A 17,742-nucleotide genomic window follows, 5' to 3' on the forward strand; every position below is an offset into this window, starting at 1 on the left:
AAATCTTGTAACAAAATTGTATGTTTTGGACAAATATTAGAATTCAAAATTTCTCAAAATTCTGACGTGATGGAATAATTTTGAAAATATGTATAGACTCAGCATAAAAAAGTACATACGGTACACCCAACAGAATATAAGAAAATTTTTCTTTGTTGACCAGTGTAATTAATTCAATTTGTTTTTCATTTTGTTTTTTCATAATAGCCAAGCATTTGTTTCAGACTGAAACCACCTGCATCTACAGTATTAAATTAAAAGGAAGGCGCAAACAACTGGTACATGTCTCGGGAAGAAATTTAATTGCCTAATTAATTTACAATTTTCACTTTCCTGTGGTTGGTTCCTTCTTTATACAGCTTTTGTAATTCAACTGTTTTGTAAGTTAATTAGAAAACAAATTATTTAAATAATCTCGCGAACTTTTTTTCACAGACCCTTTCAAACCAGGAGACATTAGTTTAATAGTCAATGAGCAAAACGTTCGAGAAGCTATCAATTCATTTCCTGCCGGTTCTTCACCAGGTTTAGATGGCATGAGACCACAATACTTGAAAGATATCATATCTTTGTCAGCGGGTGAAGCAGGTCAGAAGGCACTAAGAGCTTTAACCAAACTGTGCAATTTTTTATTATCTGGGCAACTTCCTTCAGAAATCTGCCATTTATTGTATGGTGCGTCTTTATGTGCCCTTAACAAAAAAGATGGAGGAATTAGACCGATCGCTATCGGAAACTGTTTGCGAAGATTGACCTCAAAGCTAGCCTGTTTTCAAAGTCGAAATATTGTAAATTCGTATTTATCTCCACACCAACTTGGAGTTGCAACTAAACTAGGATGCGAAGCAGCAATTCATACCACACGAACCTTTGTTAATAACGATCAAAACCGTGGCAAAGTTCTTCTTAAATTAGATTTCAAAAATGCCTTTAACTCAGTCGAACGGGATTGTATTCTGAAAGAAGTCCAATGTCATACCCCACTTCTGTACCCTTATCTTTATCAATGCTATAGAAATCCTTCAACTTTATTTTTCGGTAATCATTTAATTTCTTCTTCTGTTGGAGCTCAGCAAGGAGATCCCTGCGGTCCCATGATTTTTAGTCTTGCCATTCAACCAATTATTTTATCTTTGGATTCTCAAATGAATATATGGTATTTAGATGATGGAACCTTAGCTGATTACCCAGAAGTAGTTTTATCCGACTTTAAGAAAGTTATAAATTTATCTCAGGAAATTGGCCTTGAATTAAACTTTAACAAATGCGAGATCTTTTGCTGTTCTGGAGACACAGATTTAAAAGTCATAAAGGAATTTCAAAATTTAGCACCAGGCATTAAAATCTGTGACCGAGAAAGTTTATCTCTTTTAGGCTCTCCAATCTTTGACCAAGGTTTCAAAAACACCGTCGAAAAAACTATAATTACAGTTGAAAATCTTTTAAACAAAGCTGAACTCCTTAACAGACACATGGCTTATACTTTAATCAAAAACTGTCTTTTCATACCAAAATTTAATTTTTTATTAAGAACAACTCCATTTTGGAAATTTTCTAATTATGTTAATTCAATTGATTCTTCTTTAAAGTCTTGTTTAGAGAGAATACTTAATTTACGTTTAACTGATTTACAATGGCGTCAGTCCACTTTACCGATTAGATTTGGTGGTCTGGGAATTCGTCGCATTTCCGATATTTGCCTCCCTGCTTTCCTATCTTCAATTAATGGGGTTAAAAAGCTTGTTTCTTTATTACTAAACTCAAAGGATAATGAGCTTAATATTCACCATTATGATGAAGCTTTAGCAGCCTGGGGTGTAGCAAATGAGAACGAAATACCAACAATTCCACAATTTCAGAAGAATTGGGATAATATTAATATCAAAGGAGTAATTGCCAATGACTTAATCTTTAATTCACCTAGAGACTTGGCTCGTTTTAAAGCTTTGCAATGCAGAGAATCAGGATCTTGGTTACATGCAATACCTTCTCCTAATATTGGTACTCTTTTAGATAACACTTCCTTCCAAGTTTGTATTGGTTTAAGATTGGGTTGTAATCTTTGTACACCTCATATTTGCAAATGCAATGCGAAAGTTGACGAAATTGGCACCCACGGTCTAAGTTGTTTCAAAAGCAGTGGTAGATTTTCAAGACACACTGAAATTAATTCCATTATCAATCGGTCTTTAACTTCAATTCATGTGAATTCAACTTTAGAACCAAACGGACTGTCTCGGGATGACGGAAAACGCCCAGATGGGATGACTTTAGTACCGTGGATTAAAGGTCAACCTTTGGTTTGGGACGTTACTGTTGTAGATACACTTGCAGACAGTTACGTATTGAAATCATCTGAAGTCTCAGGTTTTGCCGCTGAAATGGCTTGCAAACGCAAACATAGCAAATATAGTTCAATCATTTCGTCAAACTACGTGTTTAAAGGTTTAGCATTTGAAACCTTAGGCCCTTGGTGCAAAGAAGCCATCGATTTCATTAATGTCATCGGAAACCGACTTATCGCGGAATCAGGCGATTCAAAATCAAAGAAATTCCTTTTCGAGAGGATTTCCCTTGCCATTCAACGTGGAAACGCTGCAAGCATTCGGGGCACTTTTCCAGATTCCGCAATATTATCGGAAATTTTTGTATTATAAAACAAAAATGTTTATGTAATTATGTTTTAAATTAAATTTTGTTTTTTAATTTAAATGATTTATCGCAGTAACGCTGGATGGATGTTGTCAATTAAAATTACATTATTGACATGTAACAGGATTGTAACGAGTGTTAAAAAAAATTGTGGCCAAGTAGATTATCTTCTCTCACTTTCACAAACTCTGTCAGATACATAACCTCACTTTGATCATCATTTTATTGTAAATTAAATGATTAATCATCATGTATTGCTAAAAATAATTCACATTCACATTTATAGCTTGTCAACAAAATATAATTATGTTTAGATCAAAGGAGCATTTTATTTCTTTTCTTATTGTAAGCTATTTTTTCTATTTTAACAATTTTTAACTACGCCAGGTCGACTCGCTTCTTGTTGTAAATAATTAACAAGATTTCTGGATGTAATTGTATTCCACTTGTTCGAAACGTAAAGCGTGGAGATTTATATCAAACACTTCTCTTCTGTGCAACTTCTTCTGCGTGAATTGTCTATTGTCTAAATCAAGCAACAGCGAGCGGATTCATTAATGTTAAATAGTTGCTCTTGTACATACTCTGGTACGCAAATACGAGTATAAAATTATTATCACCCTTAATTACAAAAAAAAATGTTGCAATATAATTTGTTTTTAATTATGTGTGTGTAAATAAAATAGCACATTAATATTGAAGTGATTCGGAAGTCACGTTAAGCCATTGGTCCCGGTCTATTGAGTTGGTCATCATGCCCCTCATAGATTTGTAAACCAGTCCTAGACTGTGTAACAAATTAATTTTTTTTTTCTAGCTTTAACACTACCCAATTAGATTTTTTGATAGCTCTACAGGAATATTACAATATTTCGTTCGCATATTGTTCAGGCACCTTGAAATTAACCAATGAAATAAAATTTGCAAGAAATTCAAATATAGTTAAGAAACTTTGTTGCTATTTTAGGGGCAAACTTGTTTTGACCCAATGTTAACTGTGCAGTAGCACGCAACACGATGTCAGCAATGTGAAATACGTAGATAAAATACAATTATAACATATCTCTTTGCAGTTTAATTTTTAAGGTCAATGAAAGATTTTCAAAGATATTTCAACTTATTTTGTTGATATACTCTTTTCACTTTTTATGTTTTAAAGAAGAGTACATGAATACCCGTTATTTATTTAAAATATTATTTGTCCGATGTATGTACGACTGCAACTCAACAACTTAATCTTTGTAAGATTTGCTTACCTATCATCTTCAAATAATTCTCATCCATCAGATTTTAAACAATTCGGTTGAAGAAAAATAATAAATCGTGCTTAATTGGTATTCTAAATGTGTAGTTAAACCGGAAGAAATTGTCTCACAAAAGAATAACTTCGTTAACTTCGATGAAAACAAGTGTGAAATAATAGTTATTAGGCCTTAAAATCCTCGCTACGCTCGTATTTCAATCTGGTCTCTCGGGCAATTAGAAAAGTCCAATTTACACAGAAACGAGTTGCATACAAAATTTTATTGTTTGAAATTACGTCCCCAAAGCTTCCAAATCTATTAAAAATGATTTCGCATTTGCTTTTGCCAGTTTTGACAAATTTTTCAAGAAATGTCACTTTGAATGTGTTGTCTAGGGCAACAGTTGGTTATCTGCTATTTTTTGCTTTAGAGCAGTTAGGAGGCAGTTTACAAAAGAGAAAAATAAGAATTTATGACAGTTGAAAGCAATAAAATTATATTTATATCTACTTAATTACAATCCTCACTAACATAAGATTCCAATTCTTTCAGTTCTCAAATTAAAATTAATAGCTTTTTAAACATTTGTATCTGACTATTGTTCAAAAAATTTGTTGTCAAGAAGGTGGTGGTTTCCTCTTCAAACGCAGATCGTCTTTATTGTAGGTATGCTTTGACATTTCCTTCAGATGCCTAACTTCACACTTTTGTTTGTTTGTTGTATAAATGACATTTGACATCATTTGTTACGTAACTATAGTAACTAATAATAACCAAAGATTATTTAATAGTATATTATACACCAAGGTGGAGAAGTTCATGATTATAGCCAGAGCGCCAAGATTACATCCCGAGGCGCGCCGAGGCTATAAGGGACTTCTCTACCGTGGTTTATATATGTACTATTTTTTTCACTAGGTACTAAATACATTAAAAGCCTTTCTGATAACAATTATTAATAAAATCATTTTGTCAGATGCGATGTCATTTCTAAACGGTTGCTATGATAATCGTCTATGTTAACCAATCAAATAAGCGACAATCTTTCGTTGTTAGGTGACGGTTGTTCATTATTAACCAGTAGGAGAGAAACTCTACTCTTGGGTTCGGTTCAGGAGTAAATAATGACGCCTTCTCAGACTAGTAGTGAAAAAAATTATTTTTTATTATACCTGAATCATAATCCCTGTTTTTGACACTTAAATGCGTGCGAAAAAGAGCCTTTAAAACACTAAAGCTTTAAAGGTTGCTTAGGCAACAACAAATTCACCTATATTTTAAAGAATGATAAATACACCATTTCTATATCAACGATTACTTTGGAAAAGGTATGTCAATTTACTTTTTTTGTTATAATTTTCAGATTATAGTGCAGGTATAACAAAAAACAGCGTATGATACACGTTTTAAAGCACTTGCGAGTTAAACTCGTCGCGCGTGCTTTAAAGGGTTCCTTGCATCGTAGTATACTATTACTTAATAAGTACGACTACAGAAAAATTATTATCATTGTGCATTACAATGTATTTTATTAGTTTAAATAGAAGAATTTATAATGCAGAAACTAACGTAAAAAAATAAGAAAAAAGATCAAGATAATCCACATTTTTCTATGTTGTTAATGCTTAGACAAAACAGAAATATAATACAAAAAATCGAATAAGCCATAACTGTCATGGTTCAGTTGGGAGCATTAGTATTGCTGTTGTCAAAGAAACGAATTTAAGTCCCTAACTTCTAATAGAGAAACTTGACCATTGTCAAAGACAGCAATAAGGCGTGATCAAGAATGACTGAATCTGTTGGTAACAATGAAAATTTTTGGTATCCCTGTAATCTAAACGCATTTTCGGTTATCAACTTTGATAGTGTTGACAGACAAATTTGAAACTTACCATCAAAGATTCATTTTTGTAATAGTATAAACATTTCCGACATAGTTTAAATAATTTAATGTCGTGTCAAGTTAAAACATCCGGCCGATGCCGGATATCATTCAACTGTTTCATTACCAACAGACTCAGTCATTGTTGATTACGCTGTAGCTATGCCAACTGAACCAGACAGTCATATGGCTTACTCGATAATTTTTCCTTTTTTAGATACGTTCATTTTTATAGTTTTTGAAACACAATTTAGCTTATCAGTAGGTGTCGCTTTCAACTACCAGAAAATAACTTTGGGAAAACATATTCTAGATGCGACTACGTATACAAAATTAACAAAAGATGTGATTCTGCACCTGCAGGTCGTTGTGTTACTCCATGCATGCAATATTACGAGTATAAGACTTTGGACATCAACTCCAAAAGCAATTGCGTTTTTATATTGTTGCTGCCAAAATGTAGAGTTAAGGCGGCCTTACACCAAGGTGACAATTGGCAACATGTAGCACGCAACATTTTTTGGTAATGACTGGCAACATTTCTACAAAATGTTGCGTGCTACATGTTGCCAATTGTTGCCTTTGTGTAAGGTCGCCTTACCATCTTTAAATAATGATATGTTTCCTATTTTTAGTTTGATGTTTGATGAGTCGAATTCCAAATGTTGTTTCAATTTTCTAATGATATGTTCAGAGTTAACTCACTTTAGTTACCACTTGCTAGGTCTCCACGACGAGGTTTTGTAAAAATGGGTTCTCTGTAAATATTGTTGTAACAATTTTGTATCTGGTATGTAGCAAGTTTGAACCGCATTCCTAGGAACTGAAATTCAATATTTTTTTTATTGCAATAAATACCAATTTTTAATTTTTATATTACATTGGACAAACTCAATACACAATGTCGTTCTTTCCCACACTTGTTGTCTAAGTATTATAATATAAATTGAAGCAACATCTTTTTGAGATTAAAACCGAATGGTACTGGTTTGAGTTACATGCAGTGATGACAGATCAAGATTAGGTACTGTTAGCAGAAGAGAACTTACTTTCTTTAGTCATTTTGAATTACACATTTTTTAAGTAATGACTTTGCAAGGTAATGAATAAATTTGGATAACCAATTATTTGACATGCAGCGCATCCCGTTAAAACTACATGGGTAAGGAACCGGAAGCATTGGGTCCATTCAGAATATGCATACATTGCCTTCAGTATTTCATTTTAGATGTCTGAAGAATGTTTTGTGTCATGACAGCGGCTATGTGGGTCTCCGCAGCGGTTTCCGGAAAACTGAATCCGGTTGTCAACCTAGTCCTGTACCCTTAACGCAGCATCTGGCTTAGGTGTTATACGTGATCTTGGCAATTGTCTCAAAAATACGATAGTATCGTATAAATGACAAAATAATTCGGTGTGGAAATTCATGCAATTATCAGAACGTAACAGTATGAATTAGTAAAAACTATTACGATGCGATCCAAAAGTCTTTCTATCAAGTAAGCCATGACTTTATTATTATTACACCATAAAATAAAAAAACGTCAAATTAAAAAAATCAAAGATACGGACAAGCTAATAATAGTTATTTACACAATTAGTGGGATAAAAGCAATATTACAGGATTCGAGTGTGAAGATTGCAGATGACGAGGGCGTTAGCCCGAGTTCATCTGTAATCACACGAGTTTCCTGTAATATGCTTTAGCCCACGTGTTATGTACAAAATTTTATCTAAGACCGCCCCGAATTAAAAAAAAGAGGTAAATCTCATTTATTTCCGCCAGTTTCATTACACCACTCAGTGGAATAATGACTTACTTATCCCACTGAGTGGGGTAATGAAGCCCACTTATCCCACTGAGTGGAGTAATGAAATGTGTCCGGTAATGAAGTTCCTTATTCCACTCAAATGAGTGGGATAAGTGTCATTTATCCCACGGGATTAGATAAAACATATTTTTAATTTTCATTTAAATACGCGCCAAATATACTGCAGCCAACGACATTCGTTTCCACTATCATGGCCACTTGATAGAAAGACTTTTGGATCGCTCGGTACTACTAGAAGTTTAAGGTTTACACGTACGTACGTACATACATTTTTTTCATAATTGTTTCTGTAAAATAAAATTATGTATCATAAAAAAAATATGAATTAAGTAACGTCCATTTTCTACTGTTTTTGTGTAACTTACGCAAAAGCTAAAAGTCAAAAATGTCATCATATTGCAGTGTGTGCATTTAGAATTCTTTTACAATTATTTCCATAACATTAGTGGATAGAATGTTCAAAGCGATAATGAGGCACTACTAGGTGTTTTACTAGAAATCAAACAACGTTCACAATGTATTGGAGGCATGCGAGGCATGTTTCCCCTATAAACCATCCATTAACTATAAATTTATGAAGGAAAAAAAGTGACTATAGAACACAGACAAGTCAGGTTTGCGCTGCAAATTTCTTCGGTCTGAAACGCTTTCAGACCTGCTCTGAAGAAGTTACCAACATGACTAAGGAAACGTCAAGAAATTTACGTGGACGTGGTAGTTGGCTGTGTACCTATATGCATGCATATAAATTTGCCGCTTCTTCTGGATTTATAAATTAGACATTAGTCAGCTCGCACTTTTAGTTTGCGGTTTTAGTTGTTTATCATTTTTCAAAGTGTGAATTACGGTGTTCTGAATTAGTTAAAGTAGCAAAAGAGTCTTTTTTAAGGCCACGTCGTACAGGACATTAATTTATTATTAATTACGACAATTTCTTGCTTTACTGGTTTTAGACAACCAATTAATTAGAGGAAACATTTTAAAATAATACAGGCATCCTATGTGTAGGTAGAAAATTTCTCCAGCACACTACGATGTTAGAAACATTTATGATTTCCTGCGTATGCAATATATGCCACAGATACACGCCTGAATGAATATTGATATATTTTTTTCTTGCCTTTTGCGTTAGGGCGCTACTGATTTTTGCCTATAATCATATACAATATTGATAAGGAATCTTCTAAGTTACGAATAGCGACGGCAAGACGATAGCTGTAATGGAAACCTGCGTCCTCATTTCTCAATGCAAAAGAAAAGGATGTGCAGCAGAAGCAGAGAAGGCGGAAGAGTAGACAGATCAATATACGTGGACGAAAGTGCTGGGCGTGTCGGACGTGTGACCACGTGGCTTTTATGTGCATTTGCCGTCAGGTAGTGTCATGTACAAGAGATATGTACAAGAACTTTAGAAAAGATGTGGCAACTTTAGAAAATTTGTGAAGGAAATTACGAGGGTGGTTCACCGTTTATTGTCCGAGTCATGAAAACATCGGCAAATTTAAGCAATTTTGTTTTCCAATGTAGTCACCTAGAACATCAATACAGTTCTTTGATGTCCTCAGAAAAAAAAATGTATCGTGGATCAAATCAATGTTTTCTTGTGTCAGAGTTTTACCGTGTGCTGCGAATGGTGCGTGTTGGCAAAGTGTAAAGTCTCTGGAGCAGTTCGTAAACATTTGACATAAAGGTGTAGATTCGCTCGCTCTTTTACTCATATACATTCTTTTTTATTTTATTACTAACTTTATCGATCCTTATCCATTTTTTAAAAGAGATAAATGTCACTAATGGACCGGCCAATTTAAATGCACGAATCAAATGTTATATAAATTACTGTTAATAATTGACCATCCACTTTTTTATTTATGAGTCAACCCCTCCTGTATCAATGATAATTAGTGAGGAACAGAGGAATAACCTTTTGTTTCCAATCACTTAAGAAATTATAATTATAAATTATACTTAGAAAATTATACTTTACACAAATGTTTTAATTTTTTGCTGTTCACAATCACTATAATTAATAACAATTGCAGACCAATGAAAAACTACAGAAAATTTACAGAACAACTGTCACGAAGGTAAGCGTAATGGATATTCAAACCACTTGCCGCCAATTTTTCATCAAATGCGTCCATTTGACAAAAAACCTACCTGACAAATTTGAATTTTTAAAGAGAGCTAATCTGATTGGTCAAATTATCTAATTATACGTAAAAACCTTGGAGTTTGCAAGAATTTGATAATTACACTAGTTTACAAAATTTCACTTTTTGTCTGTTGCCACAAATTTAATGGCTGAATATGAAAGCTTTGTAGGCTCTTTTTTTATATCTGCCGTCAGAATCTTATCAACAGCTATTGTGATTTTTTCGAATATTACTTCACATAATGTTTCGGTATATTTTGATCACTGATCAGGATCACTGTGTACGACTATTAACGGAAGTGCAGTTGGAATGAGTTCTTCAAGAAGGTTTTGCTTCAACGATCCGCAACATTTCTGCTACATATGTGGCCAGTATACTTTGGAAAATCTAGGAAAACAATTTCTGATTTTGTCATAAGTGCCTACTTTTTGTACTTTGCCATGCCTTTGGATAAAAATAACAAGTCGTGGGCTCCTAATTGTGTATATAAATCGTGTGTCGAATACTTAAGACTGTGGAACAGAGGTAAAAGAAGTACCTTTAAATTTGGAATTCCAGCAATATGGCGAGAACCCAAAAATCATCTAGATGATTGTTATTTTTGCAGTTTCAATGTGAAGGGTATAAATAAAAAAAATCGCCATAAATGGGAATATCCAAGTGCTCCTACGTCTGTAAAGCTTCCCACACAACATTTAGATGATGTTTCAGTTCCGTCGATTTCTTTCACTGCTGAGCAAATTTTACAAACTTCAGTAGATGACGATTTTTCAGAAACAAGAAACAAGAAACGATTCTAAATTTGACTATTCACCATCAACACCTCAACGATTTTCACAAAACGAGCTCGATGATTGTTAGGACTGTAACCCCTTTGTTTTGTGTTGGGTTCTTGCGGCAGAATTGGACGTTTTGTGCTAGACGTCTTTATTCTTGTCTTGTTGCGAGAGAAAAAATTACTATCACTTTTGTTGAGCGCTTTATTTGTCTCTTACTGGTTTCTAATCTAAATCTTCTATCTAAGTTTAAGCCTCTACTATTTACAAATTTTACATCTTATATACTACCTAGTTCTACGAAAAATGAGGATAGGGGTGTAAACACCCGTCCAGACCTTCGTGGGTACACTACTACACTGGTACAGTTGGATGTAACAGAAATGCAACAATGATCTCGCAAGAGATTTGAACCTCTCAAAACAAGTGTCTGAATCGTTAGCTTCACGATTGAAAGAGAAAAATCTGCTTGCACTAACAAAAGTATGGGTTATTTGTAACTCAAAAACTAGAGCTGATAGAAAAAAACTAGAGGCATTTTCGGAAACAGCAGACAAAAATTACTCGGAAACGGCAAAAAATCTGAGGCAACAGATACTGTGTAAACTAGTGTTATAAGTGAAACACAATTTGTTAAGTATAATTTTCAATTATAATTTTATTGTGCACACCGTCATTCACAACTATGGACCAAATTTTGTTAACTATAATTCGTAATTATAATTTATAATTATAAGTGATTGGAAACAAGGGGTTACTCTCGTATATTACAATACGATGTAACATGCCAGTCATTATTTTGTCGAGTTGTATTAATTTACTGATTTATTCATCAATGCTTAAATAAAATTCTGCACCAAATAAAAAAATAAGGAGGGAAGAAGAGATTTTTGAAGATTTTTGAAGAACTTGTCGCCTCTATTATTGTAACCGTAACGATTCTTTAAGCGTCCTTCTCAATCAAAGTTTTACTCAAGTGCTGACCTCAAGTAATCTTTCTATGGAAAGACCGCTCTTGAAAAAAAAAACCCAAAAAAACATTGCGCTATCAGTAACTCTAGATGAGGGATTTACAATCGTTTTTTGCCATGTTGGGATAGGTCAGATTTATCGTTTCATTAGTAGGAATTAATGCGTGAAGAGGTAAATGTCGCGTGATCTTTAAATAATAGCGACCCTCACAAATATGAAAAAACTAATTTAGTCCTGCTTAACGACGAAGTTCTTAGAATTGTGACGTTTCCATTTTGAAATGAATATGACGCAAATAGAAAAAATAGTGAGTACAAAATACCGTGCGATCAACAATTTATAAGGGGCGGCTATGACTTTGACATTGTCAGATTTTTCGTATCTTTGCTAAATCAAATTAAATTTTTACGCAAAAATGGTTTTGACTTCAGTAGTAGTAAATCCCATTATTCCCTCTTGGGACATAAGTAGCCAAGCTCAAAGCATTTCGATACATAAATCGTTGATCTGAAATCCGCTAAATGAAGAGCTTAACACGTGAGCTTCTCGTGAATTAACCAGGAATGAAAAAATTAATATTAAAATCAATGTCTTTTTACGGCCGATGTAATTTTAAAACAGCCTGAATTTTAGGAAACGGTTTAATGCAATAAAATTGACATTATTTATGTTACATAAAAATTATATTATGTAGTTAGGTCAAAATTTAAAAATTAAAAAAAAAGGACGAATCAAATTCGTAACTTGCAGAATAGATGTATACTCTATTCTTTATCTTGGTAAGTGGTCGATGCGATCAAGCAAGCCATGGCAAGCTTTGTAAGTTTTACTTTTTCCACCAAATTTTTATATGGTGTAAATCAAATATTAACTGTCATCGCTGTCATTCAGATTCAGAATCTTCGTCAAGCATTCATGTCCAAATCTCACAATCTTATGTCGCGAATTCTTAAATTTAATTAACTGTTCCCGTTCTGAAAATTATCGGCGTCCGTAGTCAGTCAATCCGACCGAACATTATGCCCGTGTCGGGCAGTATTACAAAGAAGTTTGGGTTTGAAAATTATGAAATTAACCGGATTCTTAAACCATAAACCGGACCTAATTTGACCGGAAAGTGAGTGGCCGGTCTAGAACATTTTGAAATTGAAAATGACACGTTTGAGGTTATGTCTCGGTATGAGCAATTTAGGTAACCTGGAAAATAATAAATAGAATGACTTTGCGGCGTCTCTGTAAGTACATTATTGTAATATTTGAATATTTTTTAACAACTACCAACGCACTTTTCCATGGGAACTTTCAAAAATCCCAAAATTTAACTTAACTGCTGAAAATTTCTAAAGGACCACTCACCAAGATAAAGAATAGAGTATAAAGGATGTTTTTTTAAATTTGGCGTCGAAGTAGGCGTTGGAGAGTCGATTGAGAACGCACCACTCGTGTAAAAGAGTAAGATTTAAACAGCTGATCCGTGATCCGTAACCTGTATAATGCGTTCACAATCGACAATTCAACGCCTACTTCGACGCCAAATTTAAAAAACCACCCTTTATGTACATATGTAATACATTTGAAAAAATGTACAGTCAAGAGTGTTGTGAAAAACAAAACATTTACAAAATTATAAATATGTATGTATATGAAAAATGATTTTGATTTGAGAACGGTTCCTATACGAATGTGTCAACGTTCCAAATATTTTACCGTGGAGTTGTCCCGTAGATATTGATCAATAGTATGTACTATTGTGAACATAAAAAGTGGGACATCAAATTTCTGTCAGTTTTGAAAAATTCGATGTAGTTCAAGAGAGATATTAGGCTCGAAAATCTTAGCTGAGACACTCTGTATAATAAAAATGAAATGCTGTTCGTTGCTAAGCGCATCACTTGAGAATGGCTGGACCGATTTGCCTAATTCTAAAATGTTCGTAATAGTCCGAATAAGGTTTTTATGGAAAAAAAATGGAAAAGTTGCCCGGAAAATTGGAAAATTCGGGAAAAACTGAAAGTGCTTTTTTTCTATGGGTTTTTGTGTGGGATAAGCGTAATTTTTTTTTGTTAGTTATTGTCTTGGAAAAGTTTTCAGGAAAAGATATTCGGGACAATAACAAAGGAAAGTCGGAAATTCGGAATGAAATGGTGTTCGTTGGTAAGGACATCTTGAAAACGGTAGGACCGATTTGACTAATTTTTTTTAAATGTTCGTAATATTCCGAATTAGGTTTCTATGGAAAAAAAATTGGAAAAGTTGCCCGGAAAATTGGAAAAGTTGCCCGGAAAATTCTGGAAAAACTGAAAGTGCTTTTTTCTATGTTTTTTGTGATGCATATGCTTATGCATATTGGGTGATTCAAAATGATTGTGGCCAAGTATGGCAACTATGTACGAAAATTTATGTGGCAACTGTGTCGATGAGGTAGAGTTGTCATTTGTATGACATTCCATAAGCGTGCATTTGATTTTTTTGATATCATTACACATTGATTTGACAGTTTTCAAAATTGCGCGAAAGAAATATCAACTCTACCCTACCCACAGTTGCCACATAAATTTTCGTACATAGTTGCAATACTTGGTCACAATCATTTTGAATCACCCAATAACTCAATTGAAAGTTTTCGATTGAGAAAAATTTTTGGAAGAACGGATTTCAGCCTAAATTAAAATAAAATTACATTTGTTATTATTTTTGTGTTGTTTCGCGATCTGTCCAACAAATGTAAACTCGGTACAGGTTGCAAAGACACACTTGTCATTTGCAACAGCATTTTTTTCATATTTCTGAACCAAATAAAGGCACAAAGGGACCAGAAAATCATAGTTTGGGTTGAATATTTTCCATATAAGTACAGTTTTAAAGTAATTTCAAATGACTAATGCCATAAAAGCGCTGTTGCAAATGACAAGTGTGTTTTTGCAACCTGTACCGAGTTTAGTTTTCTAATTTCTATTCCAACTTATTTCGCTACGTGCACAAATGTCATTGACAGCTGATTGTCAAATTGTGAATCAAATCAATCGGATTGTTTACTTGAACATTGATCTTGCAATCGAAATCGAAATGTAAATAAAATACCTTGAGATTCATTGTGATTTCAAATTTAATGGAACAAAATAAATCATTTGTTTGACATGAAATTCTGACTTAATTAAATGGTGACTTAAATTTTAGTACAAAACCGCATGGTTCCAAGTCGATCACATTCCAGGCACATCACACATTTGCAGCATTTCAGCAGTGTACTGCCTTCTCGCATGTAAAACTTCTCATTTTTACTTTCTTTACACATTTCCAATAGCTTTTCACAAATTCACAAACGATCACAAACAGATTTATTGAAATTTGGATTGGACAAGACAACGTCTGTCGGGTCAGCTAGTATGTAATACATATGTAAATTTTATGCTTATCGCGTTATTAACAAATAAAATAGTGAGATGAACCACTCCGGAACTTCTGTTAGATCATTATTTTATCAACAATACAACATTTCTATTTAGTGTATTTTACGTATTACAGTATCATGCTACATGTGTTGTTTTACTAATATTCTACACACAAAATATGCAATATGTACCCATTAAGCTTTTTAAAAATGTGTAAATTAGAAATAAATTAGTTAAGAAGAGGAAGAAAAGACAATCATTATGCAATTTCTGTTCTTTTTGTAATATTTTTCTTAGTCATTCAGTCAATATTGATATTTACGGAGAAAAGTTTTTCAATTACTTGTAAATATTGTTTTACAGTTATTTACAAAGCAGGTAAGATAAAAATTTGGTAGAGTACATACAAATTTCAGTTGAAAATTCTCTCTTCGTTAGTCTTGAACCAACAGTGTATTCAGGAAAGAAAATAACACTTACACTGGCGTAACATCAACTTCAACATCAAGTCTTCACAATAAAGTTTAACGAGATGATTTTTGTCACTTTGTGATGTATTTGCATATTTTGTTGAAAAATTGAGAAGCTGCTAATCGTGATCATGCCAACTTCCATCTTGACAACGACTCCAAACAAAAACAATTCATTCCACTACACTAAAAGCGCTGAATAAACAGAGTGTAATCTCATTGGGGAAAAAGCGAGGAGGCGATCTATAAACTTCCAGTCTGTGAACTCACCCTAGACTGTGGCAGACAGACACCTTCAGTCCCCGCGATTACAGCACCGTCGCACTGCAACAACAGGACCTAAATCAGCCCCAACCCTAATGTGCCTAATTAACCAATTTGATAGTGCTAAAGTGTGTGTTCTCGAAGTCTCAAGTATTGTGTAGCTTGTGGAGTGTACTTCTGAAGAATAATGAAACCAATTAAATTTGGCGTTGTGTATAATTAATCGCTTTTCCGATAATGAGTGCCGAAGTGAATCTTCGATATCGAATCGATTTGAATTTTGATTTGCATTTTATATTACGCAGCACGTCAAATGAGTTTGTCAAAAAGTTTTTTCATTACGAAATGCCGGCGTGCCGAACATGATGCGAAAATCATGACACAAATATCAAACAAACACTTTTAGGCGCTCGTAGCAATCGGATTATTTTAACAGGGCGATTGCGATAATTGTTACCATTTCCGGGATCTTGAATCGACTTTCAGAATTACACATTTTTTCCGGAGTCTCGTTTCCGATTGACTTCTGCTATCGACAGGTTATTCGTGGCGGCAGGAAAAATTGGAACCTTGCGGAATCTATTGTACTCGAACAAGTTGTGTTCTGATTCGCCCGAAGTAAGTTTCGAGGATTCGTTTTATAGGTCGCTTGCTGCTAACTGGATCTAAGAGTAACTTATTGCAAGTTCCAACGTTGACAGGTTGACGTATCTGAGATAAATATTGTTCTGGTTACTATTGTGGAATATATTTAGAGTTTGAAGCAACTTAAATGAACAAGTTTTCAACTACTTATCTAGTGACAGTGCACTTATCGAGGTGAATCTACAATGCGTATTTTCAATCAAAATAGAGTTTTTCCAGTGTTCTCCAGTAATACTCCCTAAATAAAATGCAAACAGTTATCAAAGACTTATAGTCGTTTTCAATGACATCCGTGCTGTCAGTATGCCAGTATGTTTGCATCACTTGCTGTTTCAGTTTAGTAATTTTGAATTTTCTAATTTGGCAATTTACCTTGACGCGGCAAATTGATAAATTCAAATTTTTATTTATCATTTCCGATAAAAAATGTAGTCTGATTCGGATTCCGAGGATGACTTCGTTTAACCATGTTTTACACCATGTTGAAGATTGAGTTTTATCGTTTGTTGTTGACGTTTCATGAAATATAAATTTTTTTTTTACCATAACCTCAATTTCTTGTTTGACATTTTTTTAACTAGGATTTTATTATACTCTGAATAATGGTTATGAAATCTGCACCAACATATTAAAAATGACACTGACAGCACGGATCACGGATGTCGTTGAAAACAAAAGATTGTTAGGTCACTAATGTAAGTATAGTAAATTGAAAACACCCCCGAACTGTCAGAACGTACTTGGTTACGAAATTTTCTCTCTAGAGTATACTTACGTCAATTCAAGTAACAAAATAAAATTTAGATTACGTTCTGATTTTAACTAACCACTTTTGCAAAGAAATTAAAGATGTTTATAATGAATCGCGCGATCATATTTCATTCTGTCAAAAATTAATGACATTGCAGATAAAACGGACACCTCTAGTTAATTTTATTTAATTTAACGCTTTGCTGGATTTAAATGCTGTACTTGTACTGGCCTGTGAACTACACAGGTTCAATTATTAAACTGCTCCTCTACAATCACACATGAATTCAATTAGAGCTTGTTATTTGTGTGCATAGTTAAATTAAATTGCATTATAAAGCGTTGGTACTAGTTAAGTGATTTACGAGATAAAACTGAATTCCGTTGCTCCACGAACACATTTTTAAGTTTAAATATTTTATCACTTGCACAAAGAATAAAATTCTGGCAAAAATGAGGCGAGATGTTATACTCGTATTCACGATTTTCACAATTAGTGAATTCAAACAGAAAACATTTCTATTTCATAGACGACATGAATTTTTTTCTAATCTTTAATAGACGTCGAAGATAAATTAATACTGTTGATTTAGAGCCAAATAAAATAGCAATATGCCACTTTCGATACACAGGGTGCTGGACGAAGTAGATTTAAAAAAGATTCATTACTGCCTTAACTAATTAATCCTTATTTACGCTTTGAATGA

General features: G+C 33.6%; 1 protein-coding gene across 3 annotated transcripts in view; it reads right to left on the minus strand.

Annotated features, from left to right (window-relative positions):
* The window catches only part of Nrx-1 (Neurexin 1), a 91,153-nt gene that overhangs the window by 52,873 nt on the left and 20,538 nt on the right, over nt 1-17,742 (minus strand). For 2 of the 3 annotated variants that reach the window (XM_069037691.1, XM_069037692.1), the window contains one exon: nt 15,647-15,700. The exons of the other annotated variant lie outside the window; for it this stretch is intronic. In XM_069037691.1, coding sequence (XP_068893792.1) covers nt 15,647-15,700 — 54 coding nt within the window. The remainder of the gene's footprint in view (nt 1-15,646; nt 15,701-17,742) is intronic. 3 annotated transcript variants of the gene reach the window in all.

This window comes from Tenebrio molitor, chromosome 2, assembly GCF_963966145.1.
Source record: "Tenebrio molitor chromosome 2, icTenMoli1.1, whole genome shotgun sequence".
Taxonomy (NCBI): Eukaryota; Metazoa; Arthropoda; class Insecta; order Coleoptera; family Tenebrionidae; genus Tenebrio; species Tenebrio molitor.